This window comes from Nycticebus coucang, chromosome 1, assembly GCF_027406575.1.
Source record: "Nycticebus coucang isolate mNycCou1 chromosome 1, mNycCou1.pri, whole genome shotgun sequence".
NCBI lineage: Eukaryota > Metazoa > Chordata > Mammalia > Primates > Lorisidae > Nycticebus > Nycticebus coucang.
Window position 1 is genome coordinate 137,798,213 of NC_069780.1, and position 27,794 is coordinate 137,826,006.

At 42.5% G+C, this 27,794-nt stretch overlaps 1 protein-coding gene across 7 annotated transcripts in view; it reads right to left on the reverse strand.

The window, feature by feature from the left end:
* Positions 1 to 27,794, reverse strand: part of LOC128584185 (general transcription factor IIH subunit 2) — a 102,988-nt gene that overhangs the window by 14,168 nt on the left and 61,026 nt on the right. For 4 of the 7 annotated variants that reach the window (XM_053589188.1, XM_053589165.1, XM_053589154.1 and 1 more), the window contains exons 4-9: positions 21,195 to 21,765; positions 19,201 to 19,300; positions 17,512 to 17,593; positions 16,538 to 16,589; positions 14,397 to 14,516; positions 6,098 to 6,197 (exon numbers count right to left, since the gene is read on the reverse strand). In XM_053589188.1, the coding sequence (XP_053445163.1) occupies positions 6,098 to 6,197; positions 14,397 to 14,516; positions 16,538 to 16,589; positions 17,512 to 17,593; positions 19,201 to 19,300; positions 21,195 to 21,765 (1,025 nt within the window). Of the gene's footprint in view, positions 1 to 6,097; positions 6,198 to 14,396; positions 14,517 to 16,537; positions 16,590 to 17,511; positions 17,594 to 19,200; positions 19,301 to 21,194; positions 21,766 to 23,062; positions 23,146 to 27,794 lie in introns of those variants that run through there. The other 3 variants (XM_053589174.1, XM_053589182.1, XM_053589218.1) reach the window with 3 other exon arrangements.

Here is a 27,794-nt window from a genome sequence, read left to right on the forward strand (position 1 = left end):
GGTGTTAGAATTAGGGGAAACTGGTTTGGCACCCATAGGTCAGTGGATAGGGCACCAGCCACATACACCAGGGCTGGTGGGTTTGAACCTGGCATGGGCCTGCTAAACAGTAATGACAAGTACAACAACGATAAAAATAGCCGGGCATTGTAGTGGGCACTGTAGTCCCAGCTACACGGGAGTCTGAGGCAAGAGAATCTCTTAAGCCCAAGAGTTTGAGGTTGCTGTGACCTGTGACACCACAGCAGTCCACCTAGGGCAACACAGTGAGACTATCTCACACACACACACACACAAAAAAGCATTAGGGGAAACTAGGTAAGGTAAGATATAGGAACTTTTTGTGTTATCTTTGTATTTTTCTATAAATCCAAATTCTTTCAAATAAAAAGTTCATTTAGGGCGGCGCCTGTGGCTCAGTCGGTAAGGCGCCGGCCCCATATACTGAGGGTGGCAGGTTCAAACCCGGCCCCGGCCAAAATGCAAAAAAAACCAAAAAATAGCCGGGCGTTGTGGCGGGCGCCTGTAGTCCCAGCTACTTGGGAGGCTGAGGCAAGAGAATCGCTTAAGCCCATGAGTTGGAGGTTGCTGTGAGCTGTGTGAGGCCACGGCACTCTACCCGAGGGCGGTACATTGAGACTCTGTCTCTATTAAAAAACAAACAAACAAACAAACAAAAAAGTTCATTTAAAAAAAACTTCATTGATCCCAGCTACTTGGGAGGCTGAGGCAGGAGAATCACCTAAGCCCAGCCAGGAGTTGGAGGTTGCTGTGAGCTGTGTGACGCCACAGCACTCTATCGAGGGCAATAAAGTGAAACTCTGTCTCTACAAAAAAAAAATTAAATTAAATTAAAAAAAAAAAAAAAAAAAACTTCATTGATATCAGAACTAAAGAATGGCCACAAACATATTCCCTAAAAACGATTTGCCAAGCTGGGTGCGGTGGCTCACTCCTCTAATCCTAGCACTCTGGGAGGCCGAGGTGGGTGGATTGCCTGAGCTTACAGGTTCGAGACCAGCCTGAGGCATAGCGAGATCTTGTCTCTAAAAAAAAATAGTTGGGCATTGTGGCAGGTGCCTGTATTCCCAGCTATTAGGGAGGCTGAGGCAAAAAATCACTTGAGGCCAGGAGTTTGATGTTGCTGTGAGCTGTGATTCCACAGCGCTCTACCAAGGGCAACAATGTAAGACTCTATCTCTAAATAAATAAATACGATTTGCCAGACATCATAAAACTGGGACACAAATACCTTCTAAACTAAGTTTGTTTGATGTCCCTTTTTTTTTTCTTTTTTTTTTTTTTTGAGAAAGAGTCTCACTCTGTTGCCCAGGTTGGATGTCATGGTATCGGCCTAGCTCAAGCAACCTCAAACTCCAGGGTTCAAGCGATCTTCCTTCCTCAGACTCTCAAGTAACTGAGACTACAAAGTTCGTGCCACCATGCCCGGCTTATTTATTTATTTATTTATTTATTATTCAGACAGAGTCTCACTGTGTTGCCCTCAATGGAGTGCTGTGGTGTCACAGCTCACAACAACCTCAAACTCTTGGGCTTAAGCAATTCTCTTGCCTCAGCCTCCCAAGTAGTGGGGATGACAGGCATTCACTACAACACTCAGCTATTTATTTTGTTATTGTTGTCATTGTTGTTTAGCTTGTAGGTTCGAACCCACCAACCCCAGTGCATGTGGTCGGCACCCTAACCACTGAGCAACGGGCGCCAAGCCTAATTTTTCAATTTTTTTATAAAGACCAGGTCTCGGACCAGGCTGTTCTTAAACTCTTGGTCTCAAAAAATCCTCCCAAAGTGCTGGGATTACAGGCTTGAGCTACCACTCCCAGCCCAGACAAAACTTAACAAGGAATGCTATCTGGCATAAAGAGGAATCGTTCATATATTCTCTGAGATGTTAAAGACCGGAAGGTAAAGAATAGCCAAGGCATATCCCTGCAGAAAAAAAAGAAAAGAAAATCTTATGAAAACATGCTCAACATTATTAGTGATTACACTGACAAATATAAAAATTGGGGCAATACCAAGTTATTGAGGAAGCAGACCAATGGAAACTCATCTAGGCTAGTGGGAGTATAAATCAGCACAAGCACTTTGGGGAAAGTTTTGTGTAATCTAGTAAAAGCTGAATATGTGTAAACCCTATGACTCTCCATTTCCATGCTTTATTACACATCCTAGAGAAACACACATGAGCCCAGAAATATACACAAGGATGTTCACAGGGCCAGGCACCGTGGCTCATGCCTGTAATCCCAGTACTTTGGAGGCTGAACCAGGAGGGTCACTTGATGCCAGGAGTTTGAGACAAGCCTGGGCAACATAGTGAGACCTTATCTCTACAAAAAATTTTTACAATTAGCCATGCATGGTGGTGAGTTCCTGTAGTCTCAGCTACTGCGGAGGCTGAGGTGGGAGGATCTCTTGAGCCTAGGAGTTTGATGTTGCGGTGAACTATGACTGCACTACATCCCGGATAACACAGAGAGACCCTGTCTCTAAGACATAAAATAAAATAAATAAAATAGAAGTTCATAGGGCATTATTTGAATTTGCAACACTCTGAAAACAACCTAGATATTGAACCAACAGTATAATGAGTAAATTATTATATATTCATAAAATAATATACTCTATACCAGTAAAAACTATTACTATACAGTACATGTAATTGTGGATGAATCTCAAAAATAATGCGGATCAAAACAAGCCAGTCACAGAAGAACCAGGTAGTATACTTACTTACATTTATTTGAACTTCAGTAATAGGCAAAGCTAAATATGTTTAAGGACACATACATAGTTGGTGAAACCACAAAGGGAAGCAAAAGAGCAATTAACCCAAAATTCAGGATGAGGATAAGGGCCCTGGAGGGGGAAGGACATACTCAGAGTTAGTGGGGTGGCACACAGAGCCCTTCTAAGGCATTGGCATTGTTCAATTTCTGGACTCTATTGGTTCATAGGTTTCTATTTTTTTTTATTGTGTTTCTTCTTTTTATTTATTTTTTAACCATTTTCCTAAGTGAAGTATCTTAAGACACAGGTTTCCTTTTATTATTTTCCCATAAATTTTTTGGTATTCATTTGGAAGCATACTAGTTGACAATTTTTAAAAGGAGGCAGAGAAGGCGGCGCCTGTGGCTCAGTGAGTAGGGCGCTGGCCCCATATGCCGAGGGTGGCGGGTTCAAACCCAGCCCCGGCCAAACTGCAACAAAAGAATAGCCGGGTGTTGTGGCAGGCGCCTGTAGTCCCAGCTACTCGGGAGGCTGAGGCAGGACAGTCGCCTAAGCCCAGGAGTTGGAGGTTGCTGTGAGCTGTGTGATGCCACAGCACTCTACCGAGGGCAGTACAGTGAGACTCTGTCTCTATTAAAAAAAAAAAAAAAAAAAGAGACAGAGAAAAAGTAAAAAGGCACACAAAAAGGGAATTGATAGATTCCAGAATAAGTTCTAACACTAGACTGCATGCTAGCTTATCCTTCCAAGAATTAAGAATTCCTTGCTGTTCTCAAAAATTTACTACATAGCAAATCCAAATAAGAAATTTTAAAAAAGTAATTAGTGCTGTAAAAATATCTTCAAAGCAATAAAATTAAATAGAAGCATTCATTTTAACATCTGTATGTATTAATATTCATTTCTGAAAAAGTCTAATTACACAGTGAAAATAGGACAAATTTCTTCTTGAAACTGAACATTTCTAAAGAATTTGGTAAAATTGGGCAGTACCTGTGGCTAAGTGGGTAGGGCCCTGGCCCCATATACTGAGGGTGGCGAATTCGAACTCAACCCCGGCCAAAACTGCAACAAAAAATAGCTGGCATTGCGGCGGGTGCCTGTAGTCCCAGCTACTTGGGAGACTGAGGCAAGAGAATCACCTAAGCCCAGGAGTTGGAGGTTGCTGTGAGCTGTGACGCCACAGCACTCTACTGAGGGCGATAAAGTGAGACTCTGTCTCTTAAAAAAAATCCCTCTTTTTAAGTCTAAACAGTCACAGAAAAGAATTTTTTTTTTTTTGAGACAGAGTTTCACTCTGTCGCCCTCAGTAGAGTGCTGTGGAGTCACAGCTCACAGCAACCTCAAACTCTTGGGCTTAAGCAATTCTCTTGCCTCAGCCTCCCAAGTAGCTGGGACTACAGGCACCCACCACAACACTCGGCTATTTTTTTGTTGTAGTTGTCATTGTTGTTTAGCCGGCCCAGGCCGGCTTCAAACCTGCCAACTTCAGTATATGTGGGTGGTGCCATAACCACTGTGCTGCAGGCACTGAGCCACACAGAAAAGAAATATACATATTATATATATACTTTTTTTTTTAGACAGAGTCTCACTCTGTTGCCCTAGGTAGAGTGGTGTGGCATCCTAGCTCACAACAACCTCAAACTCTTGGGCTTAAGCAATCCTCTTGCTTCAGCCTCCCAAGTAGCTAGGTACCCACCACAATGTCCAGCTAGTCTTTCTATTTTAGTAGTTTATTTGGTAGTTTAGTTATGTATAGAGTTATAGGTTGAAACCAATAGCTCTAGCTCAGGCTGTTCTGGAACTTCTGAGGTTAGGCAATCTACCTGCCTCGACCTCCCAGAGTGCCAGGAATATAGGTGTAAGTCACCATGCCTGGCCAAGAAATATTTTTTTGTGAAATTTTAGGACTGAAAATACAATACTCCTAAAAGCTTCCAGAACAGGAAAAAAAAAAAGCAGTTTGCAATAAAAGGAATGAGAATCAAGAAGGCATGAAACTTTTCAACATATCAGAAGACAGTAGCAATTTAGCAATTCTTCTCCAATTTAGGACTAAAATAACTTCCAACCTATAACTCTATACATAACTAAACTACCAAATAAATGGGGAAGTAGAGAGAAATATACAACAGAACCTCCATAGTTGACTACCTTCCTACCATGACTACCTCCTTAACTTGACCTAATTTTCATAGACCAGACATGCACCACATGTACCTATCAGCACAGTAGGCCTAGTTCCTTACATTGACCCCCTCCAAATGTTGACAAGTTTGTTACAGTCCCTTGGTGGTCAACTTCTAGAGGTTCTACTCTGTGTGTGTGTGTGTACACTAGACGCAAACTAAAAACATGTATCTCTTATGCAATATTTCCCAGCAAACTGTTCCACCAAAATGAGTGAGTAAGCCGGGAAGATGATGGCAGATTCAAGAAATGGGGACAAAAACACCAGAGAGAAACAATAGGAATCTCCAGAAAGATGGTGAAGAAAGACCCCAGGATCCTAGATTGACTATAAGGACAAGACAGGACAAGTAGCTCATATAAGAGAAGGTCAGAAGATTTCCCAAGAGCTCCTTCACAAAGATGAAAACGGTGGGATATCTGGTAGATCTGAAAGACGTAAGAGGAGATTTAAACATTTAGGAGAATTTTAAGATGAACTGATGCTATGTATATAAAAATCTAAGCCTAAGGCTCTAAGTAAAAGAAATTATAATAGTGAGGATATGGAGAATTGAAACCCTCATAGTAGGAACTTAAAATAATGCAAATGCTGTGGAAAACAGTTTGGCAGTTCCTCAAAAATTAAATGTAGGATTATTATATAACCCAGCAATTCCACTGTTATGTATACACTCAAATGAATTGAATACAGGTACATACTCCCACAGATACCTCTACACAAATGTTCCTATCAGCAGTATTCACAATAGCCAAAAGGTAGAAATGACTCAATAAAATGTATTATATACATATGGAATATTATTTGTCTACAAAAGAAATGAAGTACTGGTACAAGCTATGACATGGACAAACCCCCAAACAATGAAGACCCTACGTGAAAGAAGACAGATAGAAAAGGTCCTATTGTAGGCTTCTTTATATATGAAATACCCAGAATAGGTCAGTCCATAGATACTAAGAAGGAAGGCTCGGCAGGTAGGGTGTCAAGGGAACAAGGGCATGAGAGATGTAAAGATTCATCCTTCATAGCACGAATCAGAGAAGTGAGTAAAGACTTAATCCAAAGATGAAAATAAGGGAGGAAATGAGGGACAAAATTGTTAAAGTTCATCCAAAGTCATAGACAGCGAACATTCATCCTACTCACTTGGGAAAATATTTGGTGTGATCTTCTAATGGGTCATCACCTTTCTCCCAGTTCTCCAAACATCCTTCACAAGAAAAACACTGGACGACGTCCTTTATCCCTAAAAATAAGTAAAGTCAACAGTCCATCCGCGTGTGCGTTTGCCAGCTGATGAGCAGATAATAACCACCAGACCCTTTACTGGGGAAACTTAACCCACATCTCCAGTTGGGTTTTATGAAAAAATCACAAGTTGGGTCACCAGTGAAGCAATATTCTATATAGGACTCTTCACCCTGTAATGGGATGATCAGCAAATAGTCACCGAATGCTCCCATGCACCACATGTTTGCTATGATGCCATGCCACTCTACCCAGGGTGACAGAGTAAGGCTCTGTCTCAAAAAACAAACAAATAAATAAATAAAGGAAGAAGAAGAAAAGGAGCCTGCATCATCTTTTCTTTTCTCTTCTTTTCCTTTCTTTCTTTCTTTTTTTTTTTTTCTGGGACAGGGTCTCATTTTGTCACCCTGGCATCATAGCTCACAGCAAACCTCAAACTCTTAGACTCAAGCAATTCTCTTTGCTTCGGTCTCCCAAGTAGCTGAGACTACTGATACCTACCACAATGCCTGGCGAGTTTTTCTATTTTTAGTAGAGAAGGGGGCTCACTCTTGCTTAGGATGGTCTTGAACTCCTGAGCCCAAGCGATCCACACGCCTCAGCCTCCCAGAGGGCTAGGATTGCAGGCATGAGCCACCAGGCCAGGCCGAGCCTGCATCACTCTAGGAAGGCCGAGGCAGAGGAAAGCCTCCCTTTTGTGGCTGGCAAAAAAATATGAGGTTCTAAAACTTACAAATCCCTACAAAGGTCAGAAAACTAGGATTTGTAGGGAGAGATGGAAGTTTGAAAAGGAAGAGGGTGAGGATACCGGACAGAAGGCCGTCTGTTGAGGCAAGAGGAAGACACCACAGGGCCGGGAGAAATGGGAGGGAATTCTCTTTCCAGAATGTGAAGCAGTAAGACTTTTTGTACCAATGGAATGTCTGTTCAATGAAGTGCCAACCACATTCCCTTTCTCCGTACTGCTCTGTGATATTGTTAATATCTACTTGATCTCTTAAAGATCTGCGTTTCCCTCCACTGTAACTCGGGTGTGTGTTTCGTCTGAGGAAGCCCAGCAGGGTACCTAGCAAGGGCACAAGATCCTTTCCCCATCACAGGTACCTCCGGCAGAGATTTCACTAAGGTGAAAGAGACCACGCTCTGTGGATTACAAAATGGAACTTCCTGAGGACCAGCAGCTAACAGAATACTATGAACTGGTGGAAAATTTTGTGTGCTTAGGAATCACGAAAATGAATTTCCTGATTTTCTTCTCCAAGCAGAGAGTGTACAAAGACTGCTACCCACACTCTCAGTATCTCCCATTCTTCCATAGTAATAGAAACCCCAACTTTTAGCTGGGCACATTGCTACCAGGGCAAAAAATTAGATTTCTACTTTTTTTTAAACAGGTTCTTGCTTTATTACCTGGGCTAGCATGCCTTGGCATCAGCCTAGCTCACAGAAACCTCAAAGTCCTAGACTCAAACAATCTTCCTGGGCGGTGCCTGTGGCTCAGTCAGTAAGCCACAGGCCCCATATACCGAGGGTGGCAGGTTCAAACCCGGCCCCGGCCAAACTGCAACCAAAAAATAGCCGGGCATTGTGGCGGGCGCCTGTAGTCCTAGCTACTCGGGAGGCTGAGGCAAGAGAATCGCCTAAGCCCAGGAGTTGGAGGTTGCTGTGAGCTGTGTGAGGCCACGGCACTCTACCAAGGGCCATAAAGTGAGACTCTGCCTCTACAAAAAAAAAAAAAAAAAAATCTTCCTGCTTCAGCCTCCCAGGTAGCTGGAACCACAGGTCTGTGCCACCATGCCCAGCTAATTTCTTTTTTTTTTTTTTTTTTTTGGTAGCTTTTATTATTTTTATTTTTATTGTTGGGGATTCATTGAGGGTACAATAAGCCAGGTTACACTGATTGCATTTTTTAGGGAAAGTCCCTCTTGCAATTGTGTCTTGCCCCCAGAAGGTATGGCACCCACCCCCCTCCCTCCTTCCCTCTCTCTGCTCTTCCTTTCCCCTCCCCTCCCCCCTTCTTTCTCTCTCTGCTCTCCCCTTCCCCCACCCCCACTGTGACCTTAATTGTCCTCATATCAAAATTGAGTACATAGGATTCATGCTTCTCCCTTCTTGTGATGCTTTACTAAGAATAATGTCATAACTTTGTACATTGATGCATTTATGGGGTTCAGTGTACTGCTTTGATATACAATGTAAAATGTTTACCTTGAACTAAGTAACACATCCATCCCAATTATACTCATTTCTTTATAGTTTTGAGCCACAAGCACCACCCTCATTTCTTTATAGTTTTGAAATGTACCACTGCATCATGCATATTAGGTGAGGTTCCCTCCAATACCTTCCCTCCTCCTATAGACCCCCTCCCCTCCTCTCTCTCTCTTCTTCCCTTCTACTTTCTGGACTATAGTTATCTTTTTCCATTCGTATGAATGTGTAGGTGATTATATATTGACTTCATAGTAGTATTGAATACATTGGATAGTTTTTTTCCCCATTCTTGAGATACTTTACTACGAAGAATATGTTCTAGCTCAATCCAGGTAAACACAAAAGATGTGAAGTCTCCACTTATTTATGGCTGCATAATATTCCATGGTGTACGTATACTACAATTTGTAAATCCATTCATGGGCCAATGGGCACTTGGGCTGTTTCCATGTCTTGGCTATTATGAATTGGGCTGCAATAAACATTCTCATGCCCAGCTAATTTCTCTATTTTTTTCCACAAATAAACCAACTTTAATAGATATTATTTTGTATTTATACAGCGCCTTCTTCAAGAACCTTAAATGCTTTACAGACATTATCTCTAATTAATCCCCACAACAACCCTGTGAGGTAGGTATTACTCCCATTTTACAAGACAGGGATACTGAAGCACAGAGAGGTTAAGTGACTTGCCCAAAGTCACACAGTTAAAATTCACTGAAGAGCCAGGACCTGAGCGCTTTAGCCTCCCAGTTCTCAAATACCTCATGAGAGAATCTTTAATAAAAAGTATCCTTAAAGAAAGTATCAAGAGTAGTATGTTATGAAAATGAGGTCTTTCTATAGCCATCAAGGAAAGAAATAACCCTACACTGACGGGTGGAGGCCACAAGACCCATATATAGTACATTTCCTTCTTTCCCTTTTCCCAAAGCCTCCTGGTTCCTGTCTTAAATAATCTTCTAAAGGTAAAGTTTCCAAGACAGAAGCCATGTGACTTAGAAGCAGGACTTAATTTAGAATATTTATTTTTAGTTACGATAATTTATAGAAATTTTTACTCCAATATACAAAATATGGGACAGTTATCCCAACAAACATATACATAGTTACATAGCAATCAGCCACCATTTACAACTTCCACCTGCCCTCTTTTTAATCACAGTCAACCAGCACTCAACCTCATAATGCTTTCTTTATGGATAACTTTTCTTACTTACTATACCTGTATTTTTTTCCCCAGCCCTGATCCTGTATGTTTTAAAAGTATATTGAGTTTCCGATAAGCTTCAAAACATTTTACTTAGATCCAGCTGCACTAAGAGTAAAAAGTAAATTTAAAACCATCACCGCCAATCCCTCCCTGACAAATCATACTGTGAAACTCAGTGTTGATGTGAACAAAGTGTGCACCTACTGATCTGCCAAACTTGCTAAAACTTGTTTTAATGTGAAACTTAACTTGGTTTTTTTTTTTTTTTTTTTTTTTGGCCGGGGCTGGGTTTGAACCCACCACCTCCAGCATATGGGACCAGCGCCCTACTCCTTGAGCCACAGGCGCCGCCCCTTAACTTGGTTTTTACTGCATGGTTTTTTAAATGCAAAAATATAAAAAACACAACATAGTATTTCAATGCTGTGCCTTTGTGCAAATGACTTCATCTATCTTTCTTAAACATGCTGTGTGATCTAGTTGATGTTAAAACTGACTCAGCTTCACTTTACTTTTTCTCTATACTGAAAGCTGGAAAAAATACAGCTCTAAATTCCAAGATAATTTGGTTTAAGTCTTCAAAATAAAAAAGTGTCCATCCTCTTCTGCTCTGACTTTGCCCACATTCTTCCTTTGGGATTCTCTGTGCTGGCAGATCAGGCAGGCTATGTATAATTTGTAGAAAACAACTCCAGCCAGGATAAGACTTCGGAAACTGAATCTGAAAAAGCAATTTGTCAAAATAATTTTGATATTTAGTACGAAGACTAAATATCATAGTTTTCTCCAGCACATCTGTTTAAGCAGCCTAATTAGCCAAATGACCCTGTTAAAATCTGTTTATGAAATGAATAGGTGAAGTCATTTCCTGAGCTAAAAGATACAGATAAAATTGTTAATAATAGCAGAAGACAAAAAAAAATTTTTTGTTTGTTTTCTATAGTCAACAGTTTTAGCAAAATAACACAATATTTAAAAAAATTACTGCCTAAAAAAGAGCTTGATAGAGAACATCAAAGGCCTGATTACTATTATTTTGAATATAATTTCAATTATCTTCTGCAAGTTACATTCAGTCACTGTCAGACAACTTATTGGTACATGGAAAAATGTCAATTGCAATGGTTTACACACATTTTACATTATATATATTACTTCTTTTTTTTTTTTGGCCGGGGCTGGGTTTGAACCCACCACCTCAGGTATATGGAGCCAGCGCCCTACTTCTTGAGCCACAGGTGCTGCCCCACATATATTTCTTCTTAAGACCCCCCCAAAGAATGAAGTCTTAACACAAATTTTAATTTCTAAACACTCTTCCAGTAAGATTTGTAAAGGTAGAGGGAAAAGACGTCTTTTTTGTATTACTGGTTTCCACCATTAAAACGTAATCTTCAAAGGGGTGTTTAGCTTGCTATCAAGGTTGCTAGGATTATAATGAACATATTATTTCTTTTCAGGGTAAAAAAATGACTTTTGAAAATAACATAACTGCTATGACATGTATTGTCCAGGTACGGCCTCAACTTAAAAATTTGAACACTTAAAAAGTTCTAAAGATTGGTATATCACCACTGCGTAGGAATTTCTTTATTATTCCAACTACTACAGGGAATTTTTGATAGTTTTTTTATTTTACTGAAATTAAAGCTGAATACAATAACTTATAAACTATAGTAAAAGGACAAGTATTTAACCAGAGAAACAGTTCCTCCTGAAAAAGCATATTCACCTCCACTCATTGCATTTTTTTTGAAGGTATCTTACTGATTTTAGATAGAATTTAAAATTCACCTTAAAGATAAAAACAAACAAAAGGACTAATCAAGCTGAAAAAAACTAATAAAAATATGCTCCAATTTACTGACAGAATCACGGGCACTTCATACAATACTTACACGCTACCAGTTTTAAGTAAAATAAGGAAAAAAGTTATAATTACAAAGCCAGTCTTTCCCCTTGGGGAAACAAAAAGCCACTTTTGACCAATTGTTCCCTACATATACATATACTGTATATTATTATAAGCTTCTTCAGAGAAGCAAAACATATTTGTCTTCCTGACACTGGATTATCTAGCATCTGTTAGTTTTTTACATCAGGAAGGCAACTGCAAGTGTTGGGCCCAAAAGTATTTCTAGTTTACTCTTGAAAAGACCACTCAATATGCTTTTATACGTACTGAACACAAATTTATGCAGTATTCAACATTGTCTCCTTAAATTATCAATACAAGCTAGCACAGATTCCGATTCCTTCTACTGCACCCCCAAGGAACTCAAATCATTATTGGTGCAATTAAAAAAGAGAAAACACATGTCAGTAATTGGAAGGCTGTTTCATAAGAGGAGCTGGTATCTCTGATTTCACGCCCTCGTATGGAACTGCACAGACAGCATGATACCTGAGCGAATAAATCAACTATCACGATCAGAAGGGTTTGTCAATCCATCGTCTTTGCTTTATCACGTCAAAGTGTGCTACTGCCCCCTGAGCTTCCTGCATTTCTCTTTTCTTGAAAAAACAGTGCTTGATCCTTTCCAAAATAACCAGAGAAGAAATGAGGCAGAAAGTATTTCTTCACCATGATTCCCCCTCAACCCCGAGACTGATAGAAAAGGATGTAACCAGACTCAGAGTTCTTTAAGATATCTGATGTCAACCCGTAGAATTCTTCAATAGCTTGCGCATCTATTTTTTCTACGATGTCATCAAACAACAACCAAAAATCATGACTCTTAACTATTGCAATATAATGGCCTCGGTTGGGACCACATTTGTGTGCTTCCTGTTTACTCCAACACTCTTCACAGTAATATTTGTATTCACTGCATAGAGTTTCTGTGTTGCTAAAATCCCTTAAACAGTGAATAATTGATGTGTTTTGTTCCACGTCAACAGAAAGGTCTAAAAAATCTTCATCTTTGCTGCTTATAGTTTCACAAGTAAGACATCTGGTTTCATTAGTCAATGTTCCCTGAAAAATCTCATGAACCCACATTGGGTCTGGTGTGCTGTTATTATTTTCACTATCAATATTGCCATTAGGTAAGCGACCATTTGGTTTTTCTTGCTTTCTCTCTTCTTGTAAAATATCAGCAATTGTATTTAGTAGGTAATTTAAGAATTCATGAGCATCTTTTTTTTTTTTTTTTTTTTTGTAGAGACAGAGTCTCACTTTATGGCCCTCGGTAGAGTGCCGTGGCATCACACAGCTCACAGCAACCTCCAACTCCTGGGCTTAAGCGATTCTCTTGCCTCAGCCTCCCAAGTAGCTGGGACTACAGGCGCCTGCCTCAAGGCCCAGCTATTTTTTGGTTGCAGTTTGGCCGGGGTCGGATTTGAACCCGCCACCCTCGGTATATGGGGCCGGCGCCTTACCGACTGAGCCACAGGCTGCTTGCATGTAGTTGTCAAAAAGTTCACTTTCTTTCCGTGACCTTGTTATGAACTTCTTAGGAGCTATTACTCCAACCTTTTTCTTCTGAGTGGCTATGCTATGGAAGAGATCTGCTAAGCATGTAAGAAGGTTCTCTTTCTTCCTAGGTTGACTCTTGTAGGCTAGAACTTTTTCCCGAAATGGACGACAAAAATAAAGTGCTTGAAGAACTGAATTGCAGTAGCAGGTATTCCCAAAACTGACTAATCCAAAATAGTGCTTATTGACTGGAAACTGTTCTGGACCAATCTTTTTCTCTAATACCGAAGAATTGGCGCCCATGGTACAGATGGAGACGAATTTGGAGACTGTCATTAGGATCCGCCCAGCGCCATCTTCCACCCAATCACAGCGCGAATTTGGAGACTGTCATTAAGATTTCCATCCGCCCAGCGCCATCTTCCACCCAATCACAGCGCGAATTTGGAGACTGTCATTAAGATTTCCATCCGCCCAGCGCCATCTTCCACCCAATCAAAGCGCGAATTTGGAGACTGTCATTAAGATTTCCATCCGCCCAGCGCCATCTTCCACCCAATCACAGAGCGAATTTGGAGACTGTCATTAAGATTTCCATCCGCCCAGCGCCATCTTCCACCCAATCACAGAGCGAATTTGGAGACTGTCATTAAGATTTCCATCCGCCCAGAGCCATCTTCCACCCAATCACGGCGGCGGCGGCGGACGGGGGTGGGGGTGGGGTGGGGACCGGGCCACTCGCTCGCACCACAGGCAGCGGGCGGACCCACGCACCAGGCCTGCTGGGCTGCCGCTGCCGGCGCTCAAGCACTCAATTTCTCTATTTTTTTGTAGAGATGAGGGTCTTGCTCAGGGGGTCTCACTCATCTTGTACTCCTGAGCTCAAGTGATCCTCCCATGTTGGCCTCCACAGGGTGCTAGGATAACAGGCATGAGCCAGCACAGGGCCTACCGGCTCCTCTTACAGCTTAGTATAGCCATCCAACTAAGTTGCAGTTAAGGAAATATAAGCAGAAGTGTTCTGGGACAGTTTCTGGGAAACTTCCTTTGCAGGAGTTGGGGGATGGTGCGGAGAGAATGTGTAGCAAGAAAAGACATGATATCTACCCCAAACAGAATACTTGTATTCATTCTGAGTCCAGAACCTAAGGTTTCAGACTTGGAGCTTCATCATTGAAGGGAGGCACGGAAAAATGGGAGAGGATTTATGATGCAGCAAGGAAAAGGGATCTAAAAGAAATGCTGAAAAGAGTGGAGATTGCTAAGTGTAGGTAAGTGCAAGCCCATGATCACAGTCACATATGTGGGGTTTACAAGACCAAGCAAACAAGTGGGCACAAACTGACTCACCTGTGTAGAAAAGACCTGCTTTGGCCAGATCTGCAACTCCTGCAGATGATTCCTGGGGCCAGTTCTTAAAAGAGTCCAGCCGCAGTTCTTCATTAGCAAAGACGCTGTCATTGCAGTAAGCTTGAATAAGGAGATCGGGTGAGATCAGCAGGATTTGATGTTACAAGCGTGAGTGTGCAAGTTTGCATTTACAGATGGCATGATATGATAGATAGAGTTTGCTTCAAAATAATTAGGGGTAGGCTTAGAAAAGAAGGAAGGGGCATAGCTGATGTAAAAGTGACCATGTGTTGTAAGTGTGGAAGCAGAGTGGCGGAGATATAGTGGGTATTTGTTAATACTACTGTCTTATTTCTGTATGTTTGACTTTTTCTTTTTTCTTTTTGAGACAGAGTCTCACTGTGTTGCCCTCGGTAGAGTGTCATGGCATCACAGCTCACAGCAACCTCAAACTCTTGGACTTAAGCAATTCTCTTGCCTCAGCCCCCCAAGTAGCTGGGAGTACAGGCGCCCCCACAATGTCTGGCTATTTTGTTGTTGTGGCGTTGTAGTTGTCATTGTTGTTTGAGAGGCCCTGGCCAGGTTCGAACTCACCAGCCCTGGTGAACGTGGCAGGCACCCTAACTTTTGAGCTACAGGCTCCAAGCCTTCTTTTTTCTTTTTATTTTTTCCTTTTTTTTTTTTTTTTTTTCTGAGACAGAGCCTCAAGCTATTGCCCTGGGTAGAGTGCGTGACATCATAGCTCACAGCAACCTCCAACTCCTGGCCTTAAGCAATTCTCTTGCCTCAGCCTCCCGAGTAGCTGGGACTACAGGTGCCTGCCACAACACCCGGATATTTTTTGGTTGTAGTTATTGTTTGGCAGGCCTGGGCAGGATTCAAACCCCCCAGCTCTGGTGTATGTGTCTGGTCCCTTAGCCACTTGAGCCAAAGGTGTCGAGCCTTTTCCTTTTTTTTTTTTCTCCTTGAGACAGAGTCTCACTCTGTCATCCTGGGTAGTGTCATGACATCATAGCTCGTAGCAACCTCAAACTCTTGAACTAAGGCCATCCCCATCCTCTCACCTCAGCCTCCTGGGACCACAGGTACCAGCTACAACACCTGGCTAGTTTTTTTCTATTTTTAGTAGAGACAGGGTTTTGCTCTTGCTCAGACTGGCCTTGAACTCCTGAGCTAAAATAATCTACCCTCTTCAGCCTCTCAGAGTGCTGTTTGAAATTTTCTATACTAAAACATAAAAAAACTTATCTCTGCATCATTTAGCATTGGAATAAAAAACTAGAGTCCCCTTCTCCCCCTTCTCCCAAAACCAGTGTTTACATTTGAGAAAGGTGTTTTTCCTCATAGCTTCCTTGATAACAGGTAGGTTTATGTATTGCCCTTTGTGAGGTCCACTCTGGAGGTCTCCATTAGACTTTCCACCCTGTATTCTGTACCCCAGGAGGACCTGAAAACTAAACTCACATTAGCAAATTGACTTAGAATGAAAGCTTACTTCAATGTTCTGCTTAATTCCAGGATTCTTGTTGTCATTTAATTTTTAATGTGAATATTTCTTGATTCCTGAACAAAACAGCAATTTAAGAATGTTTTCAAAAACACTTTATCTAGAAATTTTACTTGTCTTAAGGAAAGTGTCAGTAAAGGAACCAACCCAACTATATTCTCCTGGGCTCATCTATGCTAAAATCTAAGTCACTTCGCAAAACCAGAATCTCTTAAGAAAATGACTTTTCAGGCTTGACGTCTGTAGCCAGGGCACCAGCCACATACACTGGAGCTGACGGGTTCAAATCCAGCCTGGGCCTGCCAAACAACAATGACAACTACAACCAAAAAATAGCTGGGCGTGGTGGCAGGCACTTGTGGTCCCAGCCGCTTGGGAGGCAGAAGCAGGAGAATCGCTTAAGCCCAAGAGTTTGAGGTTGCTGTGAACTGTGACGCTATGGCACTCTACCGAGGGTGACATAGTGAGATTCTGTCTCAAAAAAAAAAAAGAAAAGAAAATGACTTTTAAAAAAAGACTCATGATACTGTAAAAAGGAGGAGTAAAAAAGGAAGGGTTAAAAATTAAAGAATATATGGGGAACAAAAAAGCAAGAGAAATAAGAAAAGCCCTTGAAATATGTTTGAGTTTTTACCTGATGCCATGGGTAATTCTCTCTTGACCCAGGAATTCATGAAATGTTCTCCCTGAAAAAAAATTAAATTCAAGTTTTTGCTTGTTTGGCTTGTAAAAAATACCCCTATCTATGAACAAGACCTGAAAGAACTCCCCCCCACATGAAGAGTTTCATCGGATGGAGTGGCAGGGTTATTGGAGAATCATTTCTTCAATTAATTTCTATTAATGTTGAAATTATCTTTATACAGTGCTAACACACACACGCACAAGATGAACATTTACCAATACCCAACAGGAAGCCTTCTCAGGTTGTTGTTTACAGAGACTCATCTCAAAAAAGGAACTGCATTTTAGATGTCACAGATGTACTTTGACTAATAAGGAAATAAGAGACAGGACAGAAACTAAATTCAGAAGGGCATTACATATTGAGCAACTGGTGCTTCTGGGATCGTTGCACCCAGGTTTCTTTATGAAGAAACACCCCTCTTTTGACTTTCAGGACAATGTTCTCTATGGGATTCTTCTGAGTCAGGTTAGCCAATACATCCTCTTTTTTGCGTAAGCCAGTTTGGGTTGATTTCACCTCACTTGCCACTTTGAAATTCTTGCTGATCCAGAATAAATAACTCCCTAGGAAAGCCAGTTCTGAGGCCCGCTGCGGGGTGATGATGCTTAGGTCAAAGGCTTTTACACGGGCATTCAGACAGGGACACGAAGGGCAGCTGGACATGTGGCCGCAGTCAAGGGGAGACTATCAGGAAGGCAAGCAGAGCTGATCCAAAGTCTGCCCTGGAGAAAGGAATTCTAAGACTAACAAGAGAATGTGCTAATTTTTATACTGTGCAGATGAGAGGCAAGGGAATGAAAGAAGGGAAGAAAGAAATTGAACCCACAACATATGTAAAAAACACCTCCCCCCCTTCTGATTCAGATATTATTAGGTAATCAAAAGACAACAGGAGAAAAAAAATTGCTATTATAAATTACCGTTACATCAACAAATCCCTTGTAGCTTTGAATATACTGGGCAATCTCCTCGGAAGATTTCTTTCTTTGAAGAAATTCACATCTATAATTAATACATATAATTAAAATTTATCTCAACTCTGTGATAGAAATGTCCTATATCTCAAGGAACATTCATTAAAGGGTATTGAATTGTTGAATTTTATTATATTTCAAGAAAACTGTTTAACCCCAAAACTCATGAGAATTGTCACTGTTCATATATATGTATGTATGTGTATATATACATATATATATTATATACATTTCTTTTTTTAGAGACAGAATCTCACTTTGTCACTGTCTGTGGAATGCCATGGAGTCACAGCTCACAACTCACAGTAATCTCCAGCTCTTGGGCTTAGGCGATTCTCTTGCCTCAGCCTCCCGAGTAGCTGGGACTACAGGTGCCTGCCACAACACCCAGCTAGTTTCTTGTTTGGCCAAGGCTGGGTTTGAACTTGCCACCCTTGGTATATGGGGCCGGCGCCCTACCCACTGAGCCACTGGTGCCACCCAGGTAGTATTTTTTTTTTTTTTTTTTTTTTTTTTTTTTGAGACAGAGCCTCAAGCTGTCACTCTGGGTGAAGTGCCACAGCGTCAAAGCTCATAGCAACCTCCAATTCCTGGGCTCGAGTGATTCTCCTGCCTCCACCTCCCAAGTAGCTAGGACTACAGGTGTCTGCCATAACGCCTGCCTATTTTCTGGTTGCAGCCGTCATTGTTGTTTGGTGGGCCTGGGCTGGATTCCAACCCGCCAGCTCAGGTGTATGTGGCTAGCGCCTTAGCCGCTTGAGCCATAGGCGTTGAGCCTACTTTTATTTATTAATTAAGGCAGATCATGAAATGTCTAGTTTGCAAAACACAACCGCATGTTTTGAATAATAAAACATTTAAAAACTGTCTAAAATTATATAATTAAAACTTTTCACAATGTAACAGGCCTTTCCTGTTTGCATAAATTCTGAGTGGTCCAATTTAGGGTAGGGAAAGATGAAAACTGAAGGTGCTTCTCCAGGAAGGTAGCTTTTTTGTCTTTTTTTTTTTTTCTTTGAGAGTCTCACTATGTCACCCTCGGTAGTATGCTGTGACATCACAGCTCACAGCAACCTCAAACGCTTGGGCTCAAGAGAGTCTCTTGCCTCAGGCTCCCAAGTAGCTGGGATGACAGGCGCCAGCCACAACGCCCAGCTATTTTTTCTTGCAGTTGTCATTGTTGTTTAGCAGGCCTGTTTAGCAGGCCACATACACTGAGGCTGGTTCAAACCCACCAGTGTATGTGGCGGGTTCGAACCCACCAGTGTATGTGGCTGGCCCCGTAACCACTTTGCTACAGGCACAGAGCCAAGCGTTTTTGTCTTTTAAAAGAATGTGTTCGATGGCTCACGCCTGTAATCCCAGCACTCTGGGAGGCCGAGGCAGGTAGACTGGCTGAGCTCAGGAGTTGGAGACCAACCTGAGCAAGAGTAAAACCCTGTCTCCAAAAAAATAGCCAGGTGTTGTGGCGGACACCTACAGTCCCAGCTACTCAGGAGAATCACTTGAGGCCAAGAGTTTGAGAATGCTGTGAGTTATGATGCCACGATACACAACCAAAGGTGACAAAGTGAGATTCTGTCTCAATTTTTAAAAAATCTAAAAATTTTAAGCAAAAAATATTTATCTACTTACTTGGGGAACCACTTGGCATGTTCCTTCCAAGGATCATCTCCTTCTTCCCAATTTCCTAAACATCCATCACAGGAAAAACATTGCACAGTGTCCCTTTCACCTGCACACGAAGGAAAACATTTAGATTGCCCAGCAAAGACACCAGAGGCTGGATCCCCAGAGTTGAATGTTGTGTGGAGGAACGAAGCCTGCCCCAGCACACCTGTGCATGTATAATTTCATCTGACTGAATCTCTACCCACAGTCCTGCTGCCCAGAGTGGCCACTTTCTTAGCTCTGGAAGGACTCCTCCCAGCAACGGCCATACTTCATATATACAACCCTAAGCTGTTGAACTCAATATGCCTGCCCCAGTCGCTACCCAGAGCTGCTATGTCGCTCTTAAGGCTGTGTCAAGGCCAAAGTGATGGGGAAGCAGACAGACGCCTAGGACTAGCTGAACTAACACACAGAAGACCTGAGTTTTAGGCCAGGCGCTGTGGCTCACGCCTATAATCCTAGCACTCTGGGAGGCCGAGGAGGGTGAATCACCTGAGCTGACAGGTGTGAGACCTTGTCTCTAAAAACAGCTGTGCATTGTGTCGGGTACCTGTAGTCCCAGCTACTTAGGACTTAGGCAAGAGAATTGCTTGAGCTCTGTGACCTATGATGCCACAGCACTCTACCGAGGGCGACAAAGTAAAACTCTGTCTCAAAAAGAAATTAAAAAAAGAACCTAAGTTTTAGCTTTGCCATGACATTTCAGTAGGAACATGGCCACATAACTTAAGCTCTTTGGACCACAATGAACTCAGGTGTGGATGGGGGAGAACAGGGTAAATTTGTTGTAATTAGAATTAGTACTCAATCTGCCCTGCCTTACATAAAGTGGTGGTTGTAATTCTCATTTATATCTGTCATAACATCCATGGCATGGCTAGGATAACTCAAATAAAATGCAACCCAAGCATTAGAGTTCCATTTAAGATTAAAACCAACAAAAATCCTCCAATAATGTAGCAAGTAAAGGAATCAAACAAGGCTGGGGAGGTGGCTCACTACTGTAATCCCAGCATTTGGGGAGGCTGAGGCAGGAGGATTGCTTGAGGCCAGGAGTTCGAGACCAGCCTGGGCAAGAGTGGACCCCCATCTCTGCAAAAAATAGAATTAAGAAGAGGTCACGTAAGAGCAGAAGAAAGAGGATGGGTGAGGAAGGAGGCTGGGATCAGGCTAATCTCATGATTTCTTTTCAGAGCCTTTAGTTTACAGCCAGTAAGGTTCAAATATAAGGAAAGATAGCTTTTCTTATTGTATATATATCTGGCAAATTAACATACGCTGTACTAAATGAGGGCACGTTTAGTGAGAATAAGATGGAGTTAGCCAGGCTGTGGCCGACATGACACAGTTCAGATCCTAAGTGACCTTTACCTTCTGTCTCCCATTCTTACTGTTTGGCAAACTCAGCTTTAACCTACAAGTGTATATCTTGAGTAGTTTAGGGGATTAACTTTTGAATTAGAAATGTTGTTTTGGGTCATGAGTTATGGCCATTAGTGTTAAGTGTTAATTCCGGCTGTTTAAGATAAGGGTTAGTATGTTTCTTGTTTAAGTTAAGGGTTAGCATGTTTCTTGCTTTTAACTTTTCTGTATAAAACTGTGATGTTGGAAACACAAGAGCAGAACGGTGCTGGAGAGGCTACTCTCGCTGTTCTCCAGAATTGCCAGCCTTCTGACAAATAGGGTTAGGTGGACCTATGCCCATCTCTGCATATTGGCTGACAGTGACAGGAGGCTAGACTCTCTTAGTCTAGTGACATAAATATAAAATAAACTAAAATTACTAAAGTTGAATTTTAATAACTTATAGACCTTTAATAACTTTAAGACCTTATAACTAATGCAACACACTTACAAATGAGGCAACATTCACAAAATATTGCAAAAGCAACTGAAACATGGAGCCTACACATAAAACTCCAGAGAGAATACTTCAGAAGACGATATCAAGTTACCTGTAAAGACAAAGCCAGCAGCTGAAAGCACACGTGGGGTTGTTGCTTGCGCATAAAATGGCCAGTTCTTGAAGGATTCAAGTCTGGCCTCCTCTTCTTTGTACCTTGCTTTGTCCCTTCTCAGCTTGTTCTCTGGACTCTTCACCCTTACTTCGTACTTGCCAATGTTACCGACATCTTTGCTCAAAAGGAACTCACAGTCTGGATGGAAGGTCTTGTGGTCTTCTATGGGGAGTCTCCTGAGGCTGGTACCAAAGAGGATTAAGCTGCAGCAGAAGCACTGAATCCCAGTTTTCACCCCAGTGAAGTAAAACCCAGCTGCTGCCATCTCCTGTGGTGTCCACGAGCCATCCCGTCTGTATGTCTCAAAAGTCTTTAACCTTGTCACTTCGCTGCGCATTTGTGCGTTATACCCCTTCTGCATTTTCACGCGGTATCTCTGCTCCTCTTCCTCCATATTCTTTGCAAAACGAATGGCATCGAGGCCCAGAAGAGGAGACGCCTCAGAGAGTAAAGCATAATCTAACTGGGAAATCCTCTCCTCAGGGGCCTGCTTTGGGGTGGCCATTTTCTGAAACAAGAAAGGACGGTAGATGAATTAGTTACAGCGATGTTTTTATTATTATATTTGCTAGTGCTGTGAAGCTAGGAATTGAAGGAATGCCTGCATTTTTAAGACAAAAGAGAAACTGGGAAATTATAAAACAACAATATTCATTCACTTCATCTATCAACAAATATTTACTGAGCACCTACCATGTATCAAGCACTATGCCCCACAGCAAACCAGACAGGCACAGATCTGACTCCACGCGTGGCCGGGCACGGTGGCTGATGCCTGTAATTCCAGCACTCTGGGAGCTGAGGAGGGTGGATCATTTGAACCCAGGAGTTAGAGACCAGCCTGAGCCAGAGCGAGACCCCATTTCTAAAAAAAATAGCTAGGCATTGTGGCGGGCGCCTGTAGTCTCAGCTACTTGGGAGGCTGAGGGAAGAGAATCACTTAAGCCCAAGGGTTTGAGGTTGCTGTGAGCTGTGATGCCACAGCTCTCTACCCAGGGCAACAAAGTAAGACTCTGTCTCAAAACAAACAAACAAAGAATTCTGTTCACAATACCATCTTCATCAATGACACAGGTTTGAATAACTGAAAAAACTCAGAAGACTCCACATGGTAAACTTCCATAAGGCCTTAAAAATGGCAAAGAATGATACCTTTACCATTATTAAGACTAAGGAACACCAGGTCCAGTTCCTAGGACCTTTTCCAGTGGCAGAGAATGTGCTTCATCTTTAGGTAATGAACCACTTAGATGCATGTAGGACATGTTGGCCTCAGGGGAACTATATCTGTACCTGAGGAGGGATCTTTTCCACTCCTCTGGTCAGCTAGCCAAAAGTAGGATGCATGACCAGGCTCAGAACAGAGAAAAGCTGGTATAAGGTGCCCTCTGGTCTAAACAGACCCCAGCAGAGGGCTACAGGACATTTCATTCAGGTTTGGCCAAGGGATAGCACCACGGCTCTCTGCCTCCTCAGAGATAAGTAAGTACAAGGTTGCAATAGACCGGCTGCAATCAATCCTGAGTTCAGCAGTCGGTTTTGCTAGTCCTGAGGCTGTTCAGGAGAGATGATTTCCAAAGCTCTCTCCAGGTTTAATGTTCCTTGATTACAGGTCCTAAGAAGAGTGTCATCACCACAGCCACGGAGCTAGGATTTAAACCCATGCCTGCGTGACTCCAGAGTCTGTCCTTTTCCCTCTATACCAGCCTGCCTCCAAAGAGAAAAACAAGAGCAAGAGAAAGAAGGAGGGTATAAGAGTAGGTGTGGAAGAAAAGCACCTTTGTCAGAAATAGGAATTCACTAACCTACAGATTTGTCCCGAGGCCCAGTCAAATGGAAGGAGAATGCTGGCCCGTAGGAGAACCTGTGGCTTTAAGTACAAATGCTCGGTGCGTGTCTTTTAATAGGAAGCACTGAGAAAATGTTTGAGGAACTAAAACCCAAAATAGATTGCACAGTTAGAGAAGTCACCAGTAAGTGCTTGAAGGTCTCTAGTCAACAGGGTTTAGTTAGCACACAAAAATCACAAAACCTACCAAGTGTCACAATGGGAAGTATTTTATTCTGAATAATTTGTTAAGATTGATTAATACTTAAGGTGCTAGCCTAAGTCTTATTTCCTTGATGGCAATAGTGTCTTTTAGGTATCTTTTAGGATCTTTGGGGGTTAGAAAACTTTAGAATCTAAAGTCCAGGGGCAGTGGCTCGCGCTTGTAATCCTGGCAGTCTGGGAGGTCTAGATGGGTGGATTGCTTGAGCTCAGGAGTTCAAGACCAGCCTGCGCAAGAGCAAGACCCTGTCTCTACTAAACAACAACAACAACAACAACAACAAAAACCTAGCCAGGTGTCTTAACAGGCACCTCTAGTCCCACCTACTAGGGAGGCTGAGGCAAGGGGTTCAACTTGAGCCCAAGAGTTTGAGGTTTCTGTGAGCTATGACGACACCACAGCACTCTACTCAGGGCGAAAGAGTGAGACTGTCTTAATCCCTCTCCCCACCTCCAAAAACCCCTTCAGAATAGTGTGTCTAGGGCGGCGCCTGTGGCTCAGTGAGTAGGGCGCCAGCCCCATATGCAGAGGGTGGCGGGTTCAAACCCAGCCCCGGCCAAACTGCAACAAAAAAATAGCCGGGCGTTGTGCAGGTGCCTGTAGTCCCAGCTGCTCGGGAGGCTGAGGCAAGAGAATCGCATAAGCCCAAGAGCTGGAGGTTGCTGTGAGCCGTGTGACGCCACAGCACTCTACCGAGGGCAGTACAGTGAGACTCTGTCTCTACAAAAAAAAAAAGAATAGTGTGTCTAGTAGATCTTTCTACATTCACTGTACTGGGAATTCAGGGGGACTTTTCAATCTGAGCACTCAGGTCTTCCATCAGCCCTGAGAAATTACCTTCTATTATTTCTTTGATAATTTCCTACTGTTACTCTCTTTTCATTATTCCTAGTATTCCCAATATTTGGGGGAACTTAATCAATTAAGTTCTAATATTTTTTCTTTCCTTTTTTTTTTTCCAAGACAGAGTCTCCCTCTGTGCCCTGGGTAGAGTGCCGTGGCATCATCATAGCTCACAGCAACCTCAAACTCTTCAGCCTCAAGCGATCCTCAAGCCTCGGCTTCCCCAGTAGCTGGGTCTATAGGCCCCTACCACCATGCTTGGCTAGTTTTTCTTTTTTTTCTTTTTGTAGAGACAGAGTCTCACTGTACCGCCCTCCAGTAGAGTGCCATGAAGTCACATGGCTCACAGCAATCTCTAACTCTTGGGCTTACGCGATTCTCTTGCCTCAGCCTCCCAAGCAGCTGCGACTACAGGTGCCCGTCACAATGCCCAGCTATTTTTTTGTTGCAGTTTGGCTGGGGCTGGGTTTGAACCCGCCACCCTCAGCATATGGGGCCGGCGCCCTACTCACTGAGCCACGGGAGCCACCCTAGTTTTTCTGTTTTTAGTAGAGATGGGGTCTCACCCTTGGTCAGGCTGGCCTCAAACTCCTGAGCTCCAGCAATCTACCTGTCTACCCAGAGTGCTAGGATTACAGGTGGGAGCCACTGTGCTGAGCTCTAATCTTTCTCATATATTCTCTCTAGTTTCTAGAATATTTCCCCCCTCCTTTTTAAAAATATTTATTTAGTTTTGAGACATCTCACTCTGTTGCTCAGGCTAGGGTGCTATGGCATCAGCCTAGCTTACAGCAGACTCAAACTCTTCAGTTAAAGTCATCCTCCTGCCCCAGCTCCTGAATAGCTGGGACTACAGGTGCCTATTACAACATCCAGCTATGTTTTTCTATTTTTAGTAGAGATGGGATCTCACTCTTCCTCAGGCTGGTCTCCAACTCCTGAGCTCAAGGGATCCTCTTTCCTCCTACAGTGCTAGGATTATAGGTGCGAGCCATCTTGCCAGACTTCCTCTCCTTTATTTTCCAACTCTCTAACAGTATTTTAAAATTTCAACAATTATAATCTCCCATAGCTCTTTCTTGTTCTCTGATTGTTCCTTGTTTGTTTGTTTTTTCGTGGTGTCTAATTTGTTTTTAACCAATGCAATTTTCTTGAATCTCTTGTATCATGCTAATGTTTAAGTTCATCTATTTCTGAAATTTTATTTCCTTCAAGGTTATTACCATGTACCTTGGTGTTTATTTTTCACATTATCAGTTTTCTTCAAAACATGTAGTGATCCTTGCTTTCCAATTCATGTTTAAGAATTAGGCAATTTGGCAGGCGTGGTGGGTCAGGCCTGTAATCCTAGCATTCTAGGAGGCCGATGCAGGTGGATTGAGCTCACAGGTTAGAGACCTGCCTGAGCAAGAGGACACCCCTTCTCTAAAAATAGCCAGGCATTGTGGCAAGAGCTTATAGTCCCAGCTACTCAGGAGGCTGAGGCAAGTGAATCGCTTGAGCCCCAGAGTTGGAGGTGGCTGTGAGCTGTGACGGCACAGCACTCTACTGAGGGGGACAAAATGAGACTCAGTCTCAATAAAAAAGAAAAAAAAAGTATTAGGCAATTTAAAAGCAGATTGTCAAAATAATCGTTAGAAAATTGAATTAGTATGACTTGAACTGAGGTCCTTCACTTTGCAAAAAACACACTGGGGAGCCAAGATTTGTACTGAGGAATCCCTACGTGTCAGAGAAAGATCCCAGAAAGTGATTGATTTCAAGTTGCTTGCAAAGACAGAGCTAGCAACTGCAAGCTCGCTTGGAATATTCCTTGGATATAGAATCATTTCTTTGCTTCAGGGCGCCAGTGCCCACCCTAGGTCTCTATGAAACAATGTATTCAATTATTTTTTTAGAAGAATCCTCTAATTTTTTGCCTTAGGGTTAACACCTGTGTGTAAAATAGTCTCCTTATAGGTAGAGGGAGCTGTCGGTCTCACACAAACTTCCAATTAGTTTTGTCCTTCAGTTTATAGCCCTTCGAGTCATCTCAGCCCCCTTTTTTACCTGGCATTCTGTGTGCCCAGCTGCTCCCAGGCTCTACCCAGGGTAGTTAGATCATCTCCCGTGGAGACTGTTTTCTTTGACCTGCTTCTTTGATTGCTACTATTCCATTAAGTTTTCCCCTTCCAAAAATATGTCAAAATATTCTGTATGCTGATGGTTCCATTCCTGTTTTCTCAATTTTTCTGAGTTTATATGCTTTTTTTTTTTTTGCAGTTTTTGGCCGGGGCCGAGTTGGAACCTGCCACCTCTGGTATATGGAGCCAGTGCCCTACTCCCTTGAGCCACAGGCGCCACCCTGAGTTCATATGATTAAAAAATCATCCCAATAATATTTATTAGCAATAATATGAACTAAGATTTACTTAGAGCCTAAAAAGAGAAAACTGTTTCTCTGCTAACATTTCTAACATCAAATGTATGCGTTTTGATGCACCAAGCAATCCCCGGATTTTCTGCGGACACCAACTGGATGTCCGACAATTTAAGTCAATTCTAATACTAACTACCCAGAGTTAGTGTAGCCCCCACAAGTTAGGGGGTCAGTCCAACAAGACTGCCCCCTACTTCAGACACCAGTCTCAAATTGTATGTCCCCAGGGTACTCACACTTCTGTTCAACTTGGCTACAAATCAGGGGTTTCTACAATCCCCTCAAATTTGTTAATTGCCTACAATGGCTCAGGGAACTCAGGGAAACTATGTTTACTGCTCTATTGTAGAGGATATTTTCAAGGATACAAATGAACAGACAGATGAAAAGAGGCATAGGGCAAGGTCCAGAAGGGTCCTGAGCAAGCACAGGAGCTCTGTCCCCAGGGAATTTGGGTACCACCAGCCTCCTGGTTCATGGATGGCTTCATCCAAACTCTCCAAACCTGCAGAGATTTTTTTAATGGAGGCTTCATCACTTAGGCATGATTGGCCATTGGTGATCAAGTTAATCCCAGATCCTTCCCCTCTGGGAGTTATCCCTTGGTCATTTAGTGACCAGCCCCCATCTGAAGCTGTCTAGGGGCTCCCAGCCTGTCATCTCATTAGCATGCACTCATCTCTCAGACAGTCCAAAGATCTTAGAATCTCCTAGAAACCAGGAGCTAAGACCAACTATCACAACAAAAGAAGTTCCTAATGTTAAAGTAGGAAGGTTAAGACATGAGCAGAGAAGCATGTAAAGGTCAGGGTAAACAAATAATAAGCTAAGGGTAACCCAAGTGTCACAGAATGTTAGCATAAGTGAGACATGGCTGGGCAGGGTGGCTCATGCCAATAATCGTAGCACTCTGGGAGGCCAAAGCAGGAGGATCACTTGAGTTCAGGAGTTCAAGACCAGCCTGAGCAAGAGCCAGACCCCCATCTCTACTAAAAATAGGAAAACAAATTAGCTGGGCCTTATGACAGGCACCTGTAGTCCCAGCTACTCAGGAGGCTGGGGCAGGAGTCTTAGGTTGCTGTGAGTTAGGCTGATGCCATGGCACTCTAGCCTGGGCAACAGAGTGAGAAGCTGCCCCCCCCAAAAAAAAAAGAAAGAAAGAAAAGGGAGACATGAACAGAGAACTTAGGGAAGCAAGCAATGTAAAAAAAAAAAAAAGTGGGA